Here is a 16143-nt window from a genome sequence, read left to right as displayed (position 1 = left end):
AATGCAGAGATGACACACAGCGGTTAGCGGTTAGTAAGAGAGTTTAATGAACCGAGAGGAAGTACTCGGAGGTGTAATGGAGGTTGAGGCTTGTCCGAGATGAAGGCGAGGCGACTGAGGGATCCGAGGGGGACAGGCGGTGGTGAGTACAAGGCTGCACACGGGATGATTCCCAGCGAGGAGGTGGGAGCTGACGGTAGAGCTGGAGCATGCAGGTAAGCGGAGGAGGCAGCGGGTCAGGATGGAATCTTGGAAGGAAACACAAGGTAAGGTCAAACACTAGAATGCAAGGACGAAACAAAACAACAGGCGCTAGATCCTAGTTACCACATGGGTTTGTAGTTATCGAACTGGCACTGAAGAGGTGATCAGCCCGGGTTTAAGTACTGCTGTGTTGAATCATGGAGAGTGGCTGCAGCTGTGAAGAAACGGCTGAGCAGGGTTGATGCGGCCATGCTCCTTGATGTACTATCCTCTGGGAATGCCTCCAGTGCTCCGAACAGACAACACAGACACGACATAAAAGAAAAGACAGCCCACTCAGGGCAGGGGAGAGTAGCCAACCCATAACAGGTGTTGCACAATTATGCCTGCTTATTACTGTATGAAATACAGTTATTGTAGAATGCCTTACAATATATCGTAACAGGGAGTGACAAGGGAATAAACACTGAGGGTGTGTTCAGGGCCTTGGAGGGAGTTTTATTAACAAAAGCAAAAGGGAGAGGGAAAAAAAATATTTGATCCCTTGCTGATTTTGTATATTTGCCCACTGACAAAGAAATTATCAATCTATAGTTTTAATGGTAGGTTTATTTGAACAGTGACAGAATAACAACAACAAAAATCCAGAAAAACACATAAAAAATGAGGGAAATTTATTTGTATTTTAATTAATTAAATAAGTATTCAACCCCTCTGCAAAACATGACTAAGTACTTGATGGGAAAACCCTTGTTGGTAATCACAGAGGTCAGACATTTCTTGTAGTTGGCCACCAGGTTTGCACACATCTCAGGAGGGATTTTGTCCCACTCCTCTTTGCAGATCTTCTCCAATTCATTAAGGTTTCGAGGCTGATGTCTGGCAACTCGAACCTTCAGCTCCCTCCACAGACTTTCTATGGGATTAAGGTCTGGAGACTGGCTCAGCCATTCCAGGATTTTAATGTGTTTCTTCTTGAGCCACTCCTTTGTTGCCTTGGCCGTGTGTTTTGGGTCATTGTCATGCTGGAATACCCATCCACGACCCATTTTCAATGCCCTGGCTGAGGGAAGGAGGTTCTTACCCAAGATTTGACTACATGGCCCCATCCATCATCCCTTTGATGCAGTGAAGTTGTCCTGTCCCCTTTAGCAAAACAACATGCCCAAAGCATAATGTTTCCACCTCCAAGTTTGCCGGTGGGAATGGTATTCTTGGGGTCATAGGCAGCATTCCTCCTCCTCCCAACACGGCGAGTTGAGTTGATGCCAAACACTTTCACCCAGTTCTCCTCTGAATCATTCAGATGTTCACTGGCAAACTGCAGACAGGTCTGTACATGTGCTTTCTTGAGCAGGCAGACCTTGCGGGCGCTGCAGGATTTCAGTCCTTCATGGTCTAGTGTGGTACCAATTGTTTTCTTGATGACTATGGTCCCAGCTGCCTTGAGATCATTGAAAATATCCTCCTGTGAAGTTCTGGGCTGATTCCTCACCGTTCTCATGATCATTGCAACTCCGCATGGAGCGCCAGACCGAGGGAGATTGACAGTGCTTTTGTGTTTCTTCCATTTGCGAATAATCGCACACCAACTGTTGTCACCTTCTCACCAAGCTGCTTGGCGATGGTCTTGTAGCCCATTCCAGCCTTGTGTAGGTCTCCAATCTTGTCCCAGACATACTTGGACAGCTCTTTGGTATTGGCCATGGTGGAGAGTTTGGAATCTGATTGATTGCTTCTGTGGACAGGTGTCTTTTATACAGGTAACAAGCTGAGATTAGGAACAATCCCTTTAAGAGTGTGCTCCTAATCTCAGCTCGTTACCTGTATAAAAGACACCTGGGAGTCAGACATTTTTCTGATTGAGAGGGAATTAAATACTTATTTCACTCATTAAAATGCAAATCAATTTATAAAATTATTCTGGATTTTTTCAGTCTCTCACTGTTCAAATAAACCTACCATTAAACTTATTGACTGATCATTTCTTTGTCAGTGGGCAAATGTACAAAATCAGCAGGGGATCAAATAATTCTTTCTCTCATTGTAGGACAGATCACTTTTATGGGTGTTCATCTTGAAGCTACCACAACCTTTGCTGGAGGCCCTACAGCAGGATTAACAATCAACTGTCTTAAAGGTATTGTAAAGAGGAGACATAGGATGCCAACACATTGCCAGGGTTCAGTCCCTGGTAGATCATTTTGTTAAAAGAGTCAGAGGAGGAAGAGAGAAAAAAATGCTGGAAGCAGTGTACAGAACAAAAACTAGATACGGCTATTTGCTCTGAATTTGTGATGTATTCTTACGCCCTCTAGAGGACGTGAACATTGAGCACAGCTAGATGATGTCCACCACGATAACACAATTTTTTTTTGGAAGATAATAGGAAAAATAGGAAGATCATTACAATTAAGACAAGAAAAGATTAAATCAATGAAAACAAAATTGCAAATTATAATATAAAAAAATAAAGCTCCGGAAAAAGTTAAGAGACCACTGCACCTTTTTCTTTCCTTTCCAAAAAAGTCAAAAAGGAAGGTTATGAGTGAGGAACAGAAGGGTTAAAATTAAGAGACCACTGCAAATTGAACGCTTCTGTTCCTCACTCAAAACCTTCCTTTTCAACTTTTTTGAAAACCTCCCCTAGGTTTTATAAGGCCCTGACAATTACTCACTGCCTGTCCATCCATCCATCTTCTTCCGCTTATCCGGGGCCGGGTCGCGGGGGCAGCAGTCTAAGCAGGGATGCCCAGACTTCCCTCTCCCCAGACACTTCCTCTAGCTCTTCCGGGGGGACACCGAGGCGTTCCCAGGCCAGCCGGGAGACATAGTCCCTCCAGCGTGTCCTAGGTCTTCCCCGGGGTCTCCTCCCGGTGGGACGGGACCGGAACACCTTCCCAGGAAGGCGTTCCGGAGGCATCCGAAAAAGATGCCCAAGCCACCTCAGCTGACCCCTCTCGATGTGGAGGAGCAGTGGCTCTACTCTGAGCTCCTCCCGGGTGACCGAGCTTCTCACCCTATCTCTAAGGGATCGCCCAGCCACCCTGCGGAGAAAACTCATTTTGGCCGCCTGTATCCGGGATCTTGTCCTTTCGGTCATGACCCAAAGCTCATGACCATAGGTGAGAGTAGGAACGTAGATTGACTGGTAAATCGAGAGCTTCGCCTTGCGGCTCAGCTCTTTCTTCACCACGACAGACCGATACATCGACTGCATTACTGCAGAAGCTGCACCGATCCGTCTGTCAATCTCCCGTTCCATCCTTCCCTCACTCGTGAACAAGACCCCTAGATACTTAAACTCCTCCACTTGAGGCAGGCACTCTCCACCAACCTGAAGTGGGCAAGCCACCCTTTTCCGACTGAGGACCATGGCCTCGGATTTGGAGGTACTGATTTTCATCCCCACCGCTTCACACTCGGCTGCAAACCGTCCCAATGCATGCTGAAGGTCCTGGTTAGAAGGGGCCAACACGACAACATCATCTGCAAAGAGCAGAGACGAAATCGTGTGGTCCCCAAACCTGACACCCTCCGGCCCCTGGCTGCGCCTAGAAATTCTGTCCATAAAAATTACAAACAGAACCGGTGACAAAGGGCAGCCCTGCCAGAGTCCAACATGCACTGGGAACAAGTCTGACTTACTGCCGGCAATGCGGACCAAGCTCCTGCTTCGGTTGTATAGGGACCTGACAGCCCTTAGCAAAGGACCCAGGACCCCATATTCCCGAAGCACTCTCCACAGGATGCCGCGAGGGACACAGTCGAATGCCTTCTCCAAATCCACAAAACACATGTGGATTGGTTGGGCAAACTCCCATGAACCCTCCAACACCCCGTAGAGAGTATAGAGCTGGTCCAGTGTTCCACGGCCCGGACGAAAACCACACTGTTCCTCCTGAATCCGAGGTTCTACTATCGGCCGTATTCTCCTCTCCAGAACCCTGGCATAGACTTTCCCGGGCAGGCTGAGAAGGAAGTACTTCAAGGATCTCCTCACTGCCTGTCCACCACTGAAAACATTTGGCACATTATGAAACTAAAAATACAACAAAAGAGACCCTGAACTGCTGAGCAGCTGAAATCCTACTGAATGGGAAAACACTTCATTTTCAAAACTACAGCAATTGGTCTCCTCAGTTCCAAAATGCATACAGAGTATTGTTGAAAGAATGGGTGATGTAACACAGTGGTAAACATGCCCCTGTCCCAAGTTTCCTTAAAAGTGTTGCTGGCATGAAATTCAGAATGGCATGCATTTTTCCAAAAACAATACATCTTTGTACTGTTAAAAAGGTCTTTGTACTATTTTCAATAAAATATAGGGATAAAATGATTTGCACATCATTGCATTCTGTTTCTATTTGCATTTTACGCAATGTCAATTTATTTTGGAAACGGGGCTGTACAAATCTGATTATTCCATTGTTGTATTCCACCCAATTTTGTGTCTGCCAGCTGTTTTCCTTTGGTGCGGATATTTCCTGGAGAAAGACTTGGGAAATACAAGAGAGGATCGGTGTCTACCACGCAGCTTCTTACTGCTGGTGTTCCCCAAAGCTAGGTTCTAGGCCTTCTCCTCCTCTTTTTATACACCAGGTACCTTGGCTCCGGTCTTAACTATCACTGCTATGCAGATGACAATGTTTTCCTTCTTCCGACACCAAGGTGACAACATGCATATCTACTGGTTTACATCCCTGCTTGGATGTTGTCTCACCACCTCAAGGTTACCCTCGAGGAGACTGAACTGCTCTTCACCGGAATACCTATCCACTCCAGGATATGTCCATCAGGGTTGACAACTGCACAGTGTCTGCCTCTTGGTGTGCAAAGAACCTTGTTGTGACCTTAGACAATACCCTGTCATTCCCTGCTAACATCAAGGCAGTGACCAACACCTGCAGGCTCATGCCCTACAACATTCGTAGAGCATAACCTTACCTCACCTTACCTGATTTTCTGAACAGATTATTAGAAAAAAAGATTTCAAATGTAAATAGGATTTTGTCATTTGTGTTTGATAGATTTGATGAAAATGGCTTCATATTTTGCATCAAAATACTTTAGTTTTTTGTATTTTGTAGTTTAAAAATACTGTAAAATACTTAGTGAGATTTCCACATGATGAAATCATAAAAATGCTGCCTCTAATTGGTGTCTACTAAGTAATTTGCCCAGACCCAGAACAGAAAATGTATCGAAACCTGAAGAAAAAGGTCAAGGTGCGAAACGTGTAGGTTGCCAGGTTTCCATCAGTTTTTTGCATAAATTGCTAAAAAATTAACAGTTCAACCGGCCCCATTGATGACATCTAAAAGCCACACCTTTTGAAAAGTTATTTGTGCTTAAAGGCATCAGTAGGCATCAGTAGCTGCTGGAAATGAAAACTTTTCAGATGAATTATCCATTTATTTTTCACTTAAATGTTGTTATTTACAAAATCTCATTAAAGGTGAAAACTTTTCCAGCATTATTGGGCTTTCCTTTAAATAAACAAAAGCTGCATTTTAGAAGACTTGTTATATCCACTGTATCTCTTTTGAATAATTCAGATATGCGGTCTTCAAAATGTCTCTGCAAGATATTTGACTCATGTAAACTATTTATTTAATAGACATCTTTTATGACATTTATAGAATAGTGTACAGTACAGTATTATTCAATGCAAGATAACATTTTAAAAACTGCAATTCCAGGTCCCTAGCAAGTAATAATTGTGCTCCGGCAAGAAACTGTTATGCAGGAAGTTTTGAATGATGTTACTGGAATCATTTCACTCCCATGCATCCCTATAATGGTTATGTTCTCCCTGGATCTCATGACCATTTTCGTGGGTGAGTACAGCAAAAATTGTTTGTTTTAATAGGAGGAGGAGGCTTGTGTGTGATGCTGAACTGTTGCTGGTTATAAAGACGTGGGTTGCTGATTACCAACCAAGTTGTTGAGAGATGGTATTTGGTGTTTGCGTCTAATTAACACCCCATCTGCTAAAATAATCGTCAAAGACGTAAATATCTGAACCAGTTATTTGAATGTAGGTCTGGAGCAAAAGGCTGCAAACCTCTTTAGAGCAGATATTTGTGACCAACGCAGTGACATCATTACAATATCTTGCAATGTATTACACAATAAAACACTCAAAAATGCTTTGATATAGTATTGATTTTGATTTCTCTGCCCAGCCATTGTTATATATACAAAATATCTGACTCATGTAAACTATTTATTAAGTACACATTTTTCATAACATTAATTATTACAAGTCGTTAGATATGTATTCTATTTTTACTACGCCAACCAAGTTGTCCCCCTTATAGACTATTATTGCAATACATTTTTGTTCTAAACACATCATTATTTCCAATGTTGAAAATTTATAAAAAGACATGAAAGAAAAGCTGCGCCACATTAAACTTGGTTATCCCAGAACTTAAAATCATTTAGTATTGTCGTAGTCTGTCCACAAGTGATTTGCCAAACATCTAGCTGTTCCCTCCCTCCACAGAGCTCTAAGGCTTCTTCTTTTTTCCACCCTTTCTTCTCTGGATCTTCTTCAGCTTTCTTTTTACCTTGGGGTGGGCACAGTATTTCTTCCCTTTCACGTGCAATCTGTGGACATTAAGGATAGAGTGCATTTAACATTAAAAATAAATAATTTGACATTTGACTTTAAAATCAGACAGTGGAATAACCAATATTAGTATGTCACACCAAAATGTCCTGTACATTGTTCAACTACATCAAATTAGTTATTACAATACTACAATCAGACCATATATATTTTTATTCATTACTCTGGATTTCTATCCACAGTATTGTCATCAACTCACACAAGCGCGTTGATCTCGCAGGCACCATTGTTCTTCTGTACATCTACTTTCTCCACTTTCATCAGCAGGTTTGGGGGAAAGTCCTTAGAAATCTTCACACAGCATTTAGGAATGCCACCTGTAATGTTCAGCATCTGTTAATTAAGGAGCTACAGTATAGTGATGCTATGTGCCTTATGATGCTATGCAGGTAAGCTGTAATTGTAGTTGTAGTATGTGTGGTTATAACACAGTAAAAAAGGCAGTAATAGAAATAGTAGTCTACAGGTATTACAAGTAACTGAAGTAGTTCTTCAGGTTGCTCCTTGAATCACACGTTTGTTAGGTTGCCTGTTTTTAAGATGTGACTAAGACTCTGTGGAATGACGGTGGATTAACAGCCTAGGTTCTTTAATAATATGACCAAATTTGACAAGCCACAACATATTCTACCGTCTTAATTATGAGCCTGCCCGTCCCACTAAATAAACCACTAAACAAAAGCAAAAACAGTCATAACTAGGAACATGCTGCAACTGACAAATACTAGTAACTGCAAGTCACCCTGTGACTGTAATTTAAGCACATTCATGCGTACACATTTGCACGAGAACACAAACCTGCACCCACATGCAAACACACGCAACCTCACTGTACCACTAAATGATCTCCCACTTGGCTGTCTGGAGATAAATGCACTGACTTGAATTTGCCCTGGAAAATAACGTCTGTCATATGACAGAAATGTAAAACTGTATACTCAAAATTGTACACAGAATGTGGATATAGCTCAGTAGAAATGCTAAGCATTGCTCCTGCTGATGCTGGTGGAGTATTAGCTGAGTATACTCTACTAGGTGACATCAGAGCTGCAGTCTGCAACACACAAATAAGCCTGAGTTGAGTATACTAGGCTGATACTCCAAAAGCTTCTGCACAAGAAATGATTAGCATTTCTACAGAGCTCTCGTATTTACTCTCGCACATGTTAAAACCCCAAATGTTGTGAAAATATAAGATGGTTACCTACTAAGTTGAATAATAACTCCAGTCTTCATTTTCTGTTCATGGCCAATAAATAATATTAATTGTTCTCAAAACCAGAATTTTATCATTAACTACATGCAAAATGTTTCAATGAATGTACCCCAAAAGTTAGGTGTTGTAAAATGTATTGTCTTTTACAGTGAGGTCCTAACGTCCTTACCTTCAGTGGTTGTAATGGCCAGAGCACACAGGAAAAGAAGAAGCACCATCAATCTAAGATCCATGGTAGCAGCAAGAGTGAGAGATCAAGTGAAACTCATCACTATTTATACCCCCCCCCCACACACAAATAAAAGTATTGGTTTTGAGGTTTTGTCTGACAGGTTTAAACAAGTTTCATTGCCACTGTGCTGGGCTCCATTAATTTAATTTAATAAGAGACTAGAACAGCCTCGCATTCTTTGTAAGAGATATAATCAAGAATGGATAATAGTATAGGTCAAAAACTAACAGCATATATCTAGGTGGAGTAGCCTGGTAAAAGCCAACGCATAACTGGGGCTTACCATATCAACACACAAAATTAAAGGGACTATACTGTTAAAATACAGAATTTAAGGACATTTAAGGTGGAAGTGTGTTGTCTACAGGCAAGGAAATATCATATATATAGTAACAATTTTGGTTTGTTTGGTAGTTGTCTGGTTTGGAGAAAACTAGTCAAGTGGCTTAATAGCAGCCGGGCTATCAAAACACACTTGAACAGACCTGCTAAATGCTCCCACTCATTTGACACATGGATCAACGCGTGTTTCTGTGGGAGGGCATCTCAAACTGCTATTGACGTCCATATGTTCCATCCCCCCTCTCACTTTCTTTGGATGAGGACCGCTGGGTGTCATTAGGCCAGGTAGTCCTGAGGTGTGGTTCTTTGTATCAGGTTATCTTAAAAAAAATTACTACAGACCCATAGCACTTGCCAAGTCATCATGAAGAGGTTTTAGCGCCTAGTCCTGTGCCATCTCAAAAACATCACTTAAACCTCCCTCGACCCACTGCTGTTTGCCTGCAGAGACAACAGGTTTATCCCTTCTCATTTTACATCAATGACTGCAGCTCCAACAATGTGTCTGCGAAGCCACTCAAGCACACAGACGACACAGCTCTGTTCAGTCTCATCATGGACGCTAGTCCACCGTGGAGTGCTTGACTGGCTCCATAGTAGGCTCACAGTGATCACCAAGAAGGCACATCAGCACATGTACCACTCAAGGCAGTTGCTGGAAAAAATATCCTTCCAGTCAACCCTGATCTGGCTTCACTCAGAGTCAATCCACACCTTGCTCAAGTGTCTGGTTTGGTTCCAGGCCTGCACCCTGTAGGGGGAAATGCGATGCATTTTACAATACTCAGGAGACATCCACCAGCCCCAGTCAAGGTTCTCCCAAGCTCCAGAGCTGAAGAACGTGCAAGTAAAATCTTTGCTGACTCCTTCATCTGCATATCGGTTCCTTAATTTTTACGATTCTAGTTAGATCCAAAATAGGTTCCTTGCAGAACCTTTTGCAAAGAACCATATGAACCTTATATGGAATGATTCTTCATGTATCCCGTATTGATTCTTGACAGGCCTCATTTTCAGTGGTTCTTTCTAGATCATGTATCAGACTGAATGAAATCTATATGTAATGGTTCTTCATATGTCCAATAACATATCTAATAAATACACTCACACAACCTCAACAGTTACTTAAATGGCAACATTTCCAATTACTTAATTCATAATGAACTTCATACAGCTTCATTATTTTGTCATAGAATAGGTTTTGTCTGTGCCCACTAAATCATCGCCAAGAGAAAAAATATTCAGATTAATTCAGAAATGTTCAGTATACAAATGCATAGATTTTCACTGGAAATTATTGTATTAGGGCATATCCTGTAGAATATGAAACCACTAACCCATTTTCTCTTCCTTTTTTGGCAGACTGCCAGACAGAAGCATTTCACAGTGAAAAAGGATTTCACTGAATTTTTCGGGGCCTTAGTTGCTATTTTGGGAGAATTTACCTTGGTAATTAAATTATAGTTTTCTAATGTCAAGTTGGGTTAATGATGTCATATCCCCTAAGTCATCAAAAGCACAAGACAATGAGAAACACCACAAACACTTTTCCACAAAAGCTTTATATTGCGATTTGTGACTAGGATTTAAAAAAGCAGAAATAATTAATTGTGGCATGGGCCTACACTTTATAACACAATAATGCAAACACTTAGAATTGGGGGCAGAGTCTAGGGAACTGTTCTAAAATCTTCTGCCCTGTAATTTCTTGTTACCACTAGTTTCTGGCAGAGTAACTCAAGGTTTGGATGGAATTTCAGAGATTCACTTTTGCTGATTAAAGCTACTTTCTTCTTTACCCTTGTCCATTTCGTTAGAGACCTGGCATTTAAGTAAAAAGACAGACAGACAGAAACTGCTTTAAAATCTGTATAATCTCTCTACTTTTATTATTCGTAGTGGAATGTCTTCTTTTCATATCATAGAGACTGCATTAAGAGGCTAACCCTTGGGGGATGTTCTCCGGTCTTTAAAACCCTTTTCCAGGAAAAACCATACATCTTCTATGGTCTAAAGGACAAAAGTGAAATGGCTGTCAACAATGCAGTCACATTCAATCAGTCTATTAACTCATACATGTAAATCACCCACTGGATAGCCTACAAAATTCTACCACTACTTTCCTCACCTCATTTCCTTGAAATATTAATATTAACAAACAATGGGGAATGCAAGCCTGATCATGTGCATCCAGAGAATTACCTTCACAGAAGTAAAATCTAATCACAGCCGATGTGAAAAAAGGAAATATGAAGAGGGTTTATTTGTTATGTGGGGCACAGCTAGAATCAGGATTAAGTGAATTCAATAGCCAAACTTGAGGCAATACTTTCTAAAATCCAAGTAGTGAAAGGTTTTCTTGGTGATGAGTCATAAACCAATGTTTATGTTGTAAATATGTTTGGGAGCTAAGTTGTTTTGTATGTCATGACTGGAAATGTAGATATTACTAAAAAGAAAGGCAGGACCAGTGGTCCCAGATATGTTACTGCCCTGCCTACCCGGTCCAAAATGCTGTGTATAATTATACTGTATGCACTATTATTGTATTGTATACAACAGCTGTGCTCTAGAATGGCTCTAGCCTATTTTACAGCAACAACAAAAATAGTAACTTACCTAAAATGGAAGGTAACTGTTCTTTGCGTTATATTTTGCCAAAATATTGTCACAACCTTAGATAATCCTGATTGGCTGATAATTTGACATGAGGCCTAAAGGTATGCAGCCCAGATAAAGGCCTTCTGTGATGGATCTCCATTGGTATACATTGTTTGCTGAATATCTCTGAACCAGCAAAACCTAGAGATGCACAGTTCTAAAGTGTACCAACTTTTATGTATTTGCATGTTATTGTTACTTCAGTTTTTGCCAGGCCACATAAGCGGAGCCGGCCTAGAAGAGCGAAACCAACCGACCACCCCTTGTTAAATAGCCTAGTGGTTAGACACACAGACTACGGAACAAGAGGTCTTGTGTTCAACTCTCATCACAGTCAAAATACATTATGCCTTAGAACTCTTCAGGACAGGCAAAAGCTCCACTGGCTACAAACTTCAGTAGATACATAATAGGAAGCATTTAGGATAGACAAACACTTCGCTGGCTACATAGTTCCTTCGTCTCTTCACTTGACGAAAAAGTCTGTTATCGTCACCTATATTGATAGATACTGTATCAATGTCATTCACCAATGGCTAATTCGCAGTTAAAACTACCAGTGGCAAAAGAGGATTTGTTCAGGATAGACAAAAACCTTGCTGACAACACGATTCTCTCGTCTTCTCACTTGATGAAAAAGTCTGTTTTCATCACCTATATTGATACAGTAGTTATTGTATCAATGTCATTCACGAATGGCTAATAAGCTGCTAAAATGGCCAGTGGCAAAAGCTATAGAGTTCATAGATGCAATTCGTAGTGGAGGTAAACTTAATAAGAAAAGCAATAAATAATGCAATAAAATGTTAATTAATTACTTAAAAATCATACAATGTGATTTTCTGGTTTTCAGTTGAAGAGTACCTATGATAAAAATTACAGACTTCTACATGCTTTATAAGTGGGAAAACCTGCAAATTCGGCTGTGTATCAAATACTTGTTCTCCCCGCTGTATAAGAGGGTGTGCACACTAATGCAACCAGGTTATTGTAAAAATCTGGCATTTTCACAGGAGTATGTAGACTTTTTATATCCAACTGTATTTAACAGTGCACTTCATGAAATGATATCCAGGTATTGGTGGCTGTTGTCGTAAATGCATGCACGAACAAACACGCATACAGCAGGCCCAGACAAGAGGCAGGATATTTTCATAGATAGATTTATGTGATTTATGTGACAGGTATAATTAGGGGAAGTGAATCTGGCTTGAAACACGGTACAACAAGAAAAGTACAGATGTTTTGTTGGCAGTTCATTTTTTGTTTATTTATTTTGATTATACAACAAAGGAAAATACGGGAATCTCAGTAAATGTTGGTGTAGAAGTAACCCCTGTTACAGATTGCATTGATATAGTTGTTTTAACATTGTTTTTAGTTAGCCTATAATTGATTGTTGAACATATTTGTGTGCAATACATTTACATCCTACATGCAGTAACAGTCAAAGATTTGGATGCATTTACCCATTCTCTTCAATGAGTGTGTCCAAACTTTTTACTGGTACTATATTTATACATTTCTCTGGTGGTGTACAGTTCCATAGCTTAGGACTGATCGATTAAACGTTGTTGAATTGAATAATTACATAGAGGATGTATTCTAATGTATCTAGATATTCTCAAAAACAACTTCTTTGTCAATTCATAAATCATACCAAATTTTGAGTGTGTAGTTATTTTTGTTTGTGATTGAACCTTGTTCCTACAATCCCAAATCAACCCCTGGCCCACTATGTGTGTTTCTGAAAGGATTTGATAGAGCAGTACGGCGAAAAACGGCATCAGACGGTTACGTGGAATAATGACCATATTGTTGATTACCTATCCACACTTTGCCTATCTAGAAGTGCCAAAGGCTAGTAAGGGTTTGGAGTTAGACAGGAATGTAAGCAAGTCCCTGTAGTGAGAATGTTAGTATTCACTTTGCCTCCTGGTGGCAAAGTGCAGCAGACGCAGTAGCAGTTCCCCTGGTGAGTTCTTTGTGGCTGCGATGCTTTGATCCGCAGGAGAAGGAGAGTGGTACGAACTCTCCCCCAAACAGTCTTGGTCTACAACACAGCTCTCTATCAACAGACAGACAATAACAAGGGTTACAAAACATTTACAAATGCACTTTCTGTGAAGTCAGTCAATTTCCAAAAGGGGTAGCTTCATGTGTGTTATTTAAATGTGTAGGGGGCGCAATGCTGTATATTCATTTCTTAGTTGTATACTATATTTTTAACTGACACCGTGTTATTTAGTTATTTTAAGGTGAATGTACTAAGTAAGTAGCTCTGAATAAAAGCAATTGCTAAATAAGACAAAATGAACGGCTCCAAAGAATTGTTTTGTTCAGCCATGGCATCCAGGATGAATCAACATGTTTTTCCCTCTACACAGACTCAGTGGCAGGCTTGCCGTGCCAGTGAGATCCAACGCCCTCTCTCCCTCAGTTGCACCAATACCTGTCTCTTGCTTTCATTCCCACCTGTCCCTGTTCAAGTTCTTTCTACCGTTATCTTTGGTCATTATTTGGTGCCATCCTTTTGAAGTGTTGTTCTGTACTGTTTTTGTGTGTTGGTGTTAGGTTTGTTATATCTTAGTTATTTAGTAAAAGCCCTCTGTTCTTCCTGAGCCTGTGTCCTGCCTCCTTGTTGCAACATTTAAGAAAGAAACCACAACCGACAAGATACAACAGGGTAGAAAGAACTTAAAAAGGGACTGTGATAACAAACAGTGAAAGAACACAATGTATCTGGTTGAGATAGGACATAGCAGCCAGATTCCAGTGGTCGACAAACTGTTTCAACTCTTAATTCTGCAATTATACATGTTGTCATGTTCATGCTTTTTTTGCAGCATTACCAAAACCGCTGAACAACCCCACCAAACACAACATAAAAACAAACAATCCTTTAAATCTCCCAGTACTAGAGCATTTACGCATAGCATCATACTGTATGATATTGTGTTTTGTAATGCAACTTTTAAAATGTACACCAGTATGTTGCATATGGACAGACAGAAAAAAGGGACACAAACTTTACCTGAGTCACAGCAAAATCCTGGTGTAGCACAGCGTCCTGCTTCAGATCCACAGGGTCTCCCTCCTACTTGGCAGGGGGTGTTCAGGTAGTTTTCCTCCAAGCAGTGAGCTGTTTCTGGGGTGCCCATCCAGCAGCCCAGCCCCTCCACACAGCAGATACTGGGGCCAAAGCAGTGGCCCTGCTCCCCTGGCCCACAAGTCATGCACTGTAGAGGGAGAGACTAGTGAGGAACATATTCTATTCTGCAATTATTTGTGCAGTTTACAGAAGAATTCCTACAAAAGAAAGTGCTCATATCCAAACTGATGCTTAAATGTGCATAGCATTCTGTAATCAAGAGTGGAGCTATCATCCAATATAACGGAATATTTACGATTCTCTGAATATTTACTCTTATTTGCTGTTGACAGACAAAGCCTTGGGATACTATTATGCCTATCCTTATTGCGTTAGAAAAAGTAAGCAATAATGATGAGACTTTAAAACCATTAACTATAAAAGTGTGTTGTTTTCTGTCAATTTGTAGTGCGTGAGACATTAGGGGATGTCCTCAGGTCTTTCCCTCACCAGGAAATCGGATTACATTGCCATGTGACCCTGCAACCTTTGGTGAGGTATTGATCAGATTACATTTTTTTTTTTTGCATGTTTATTGTCATACTTTTTTACAATTAATTATTTTTATTGTTATTAGTTAAAATGAGATCATTTACAATTATTTTTAATATTTCCATTGTTTTCGAGTGTTTTTTGGGTGGAAAAAAGGGTAGTTTAAATTGATTCAGTTATTAAACACTAATCTAACATCTAGTTAGTGTACCCTATTTTACCAACTTAATCATAACAAAAATAATACGATTTTTGTTTTTTAAGTTATAGAAAAACAAATATGTTCACAATATTTGCATTGCAAAGATTTGCAATTTGTGCGCCTACGGTAGTCGTTTTGTTTCCACCACAGCTTCCAAAACCTTGTGGAACAATAAATACGTTTAATAAATAAAACTGAAAGACTGTAATCAGCTCTGGTAAAAGTAGACAGCACAAAAAAAGCCCTTATTTTAAGCATGGATATAAAATCCGAAAATACACCGTCCGTAACCTCAGCTGGTACCCTACCTGCCGGATGCTAGGGTCCTGCAGAGCGCGTTTCCCGCCTCTAGGACAGTTCTGAATGTAGCAAGCCGATGAGAACGCAATGAGTCCCAGGACGCACAGCGGAAGCGCAAAATGTGTCATTGTGATTGAGAAGAAAAAGGTGCAACTGTATTCCTTATGTCTTCCTTCACGGATGACTGATAGATATTCGATGCTACCCGTTACTTATATGGAATGGGGGGATTTGTTATTCAAAGTAGTTTGACGTCAGTGACAATTCACTTGCCTCTCACGATATCCCATTTAATGAGTCACTTGCCGGATATTCATTATTTGGCCTTTTGTATTTCGCTTCTCAATTCAGAAAAACGTTAAGAACCTTTGAAAATGTCCAGTACAGGTAGCCTGTGCAACCAGGATGTAATCTCTACAGAAAATGTAACTTTTAAAAAATCTTTACATTTTCTATTTGCATCTGATGCTGTCAGTTCTTTTGCAGGTTTTGTTAAATGAATAAAAATATCAGTTGCATTACGTAGAACAGGTTTTTATGAATGTTCAGTTAGAAATATGGTGTGTAGCACAAATATGCTTCTCTAGCAAGTAAAAGAGGTGTCATGTCTTCTCTATTCTTGGAATTTCAATCTGCAGTTGAGAACGTAGTGCTACTGATCTGCCCCTACAACCCCCCACGCTTTTTTTAAATTTCAAGGCTAGAA

At 40.5% G+C, this 16143-nt stretch overlaps 2 protein-coding genes across 2 annotated transcripts; both read right to left on the bottom strand.

Annotated features, from left to right (window-relative positions):
* Positions 1-6416: 6416 nt before the first annotated feature.
* ccl27a (chemokine (C-C motif) ligand 27a) lies at positions 6417-8295 on the bottom strand. Its single transcript, XM_010892469.3, has 3 exons — positions 8227-8295; positions 7041-7158; positions 6417-6819 (listed from the first exon to the last, which is right to left on the bottom strand). The coding sequence occupies exons 1-3, from the start codon at positions 8288-8290 to the stop codon at positions 6720-6722; spliced, it is 282 nt and encodes a 93-aa protein (XP_010890771.1). The 5' UTR covers positions 8291-8295; the 3' UTR covers positions 6417-6719.
* A 4224-nt stretch (positions 8296-12519) lies between these two features.
* Positions 12520-15639, bottom strand: avp (arginine vasopressin). Its single transcript, XM_010892468.3, has 3 exons — positions 15446-15639; positions 14327-14531; positions 12520-13360 (listed from the first exon to the last, which is right to left on the bottom strand). Exons 1-3 carry the CDS (start codon positions 15563-15565, stop codon positions 13209-13211), a joined length of 477 nt encoding a protein of 158 aa, XP_010890770.1. The 5' UTR covers positions 15566-15639; the 3' UTR covers positions 12520-13208.
* Between the last annotated feature and the right edge of the window lie 504 nt (positions 15640-16143).

Source organism: Esox lucius, chromosome 13 (assembly GCF_011004845.1).
Source record: "Esox lucius isolate fEsoLuc1 chromosome 13, fEsoLuc1.pri, whole genome shotgun sequence".
In the NCBI taxonomy this organism is placed as follows: Eukaryota; Metazoa; Chordata; class Actinopteri; order Esociformes; family Esocidae; genus Esox; species Esox lucius.
Note: the sequence above shows the minus strand (reverse complement) of the source record. Positions and strands in the feature narration are given on the sequence as shown.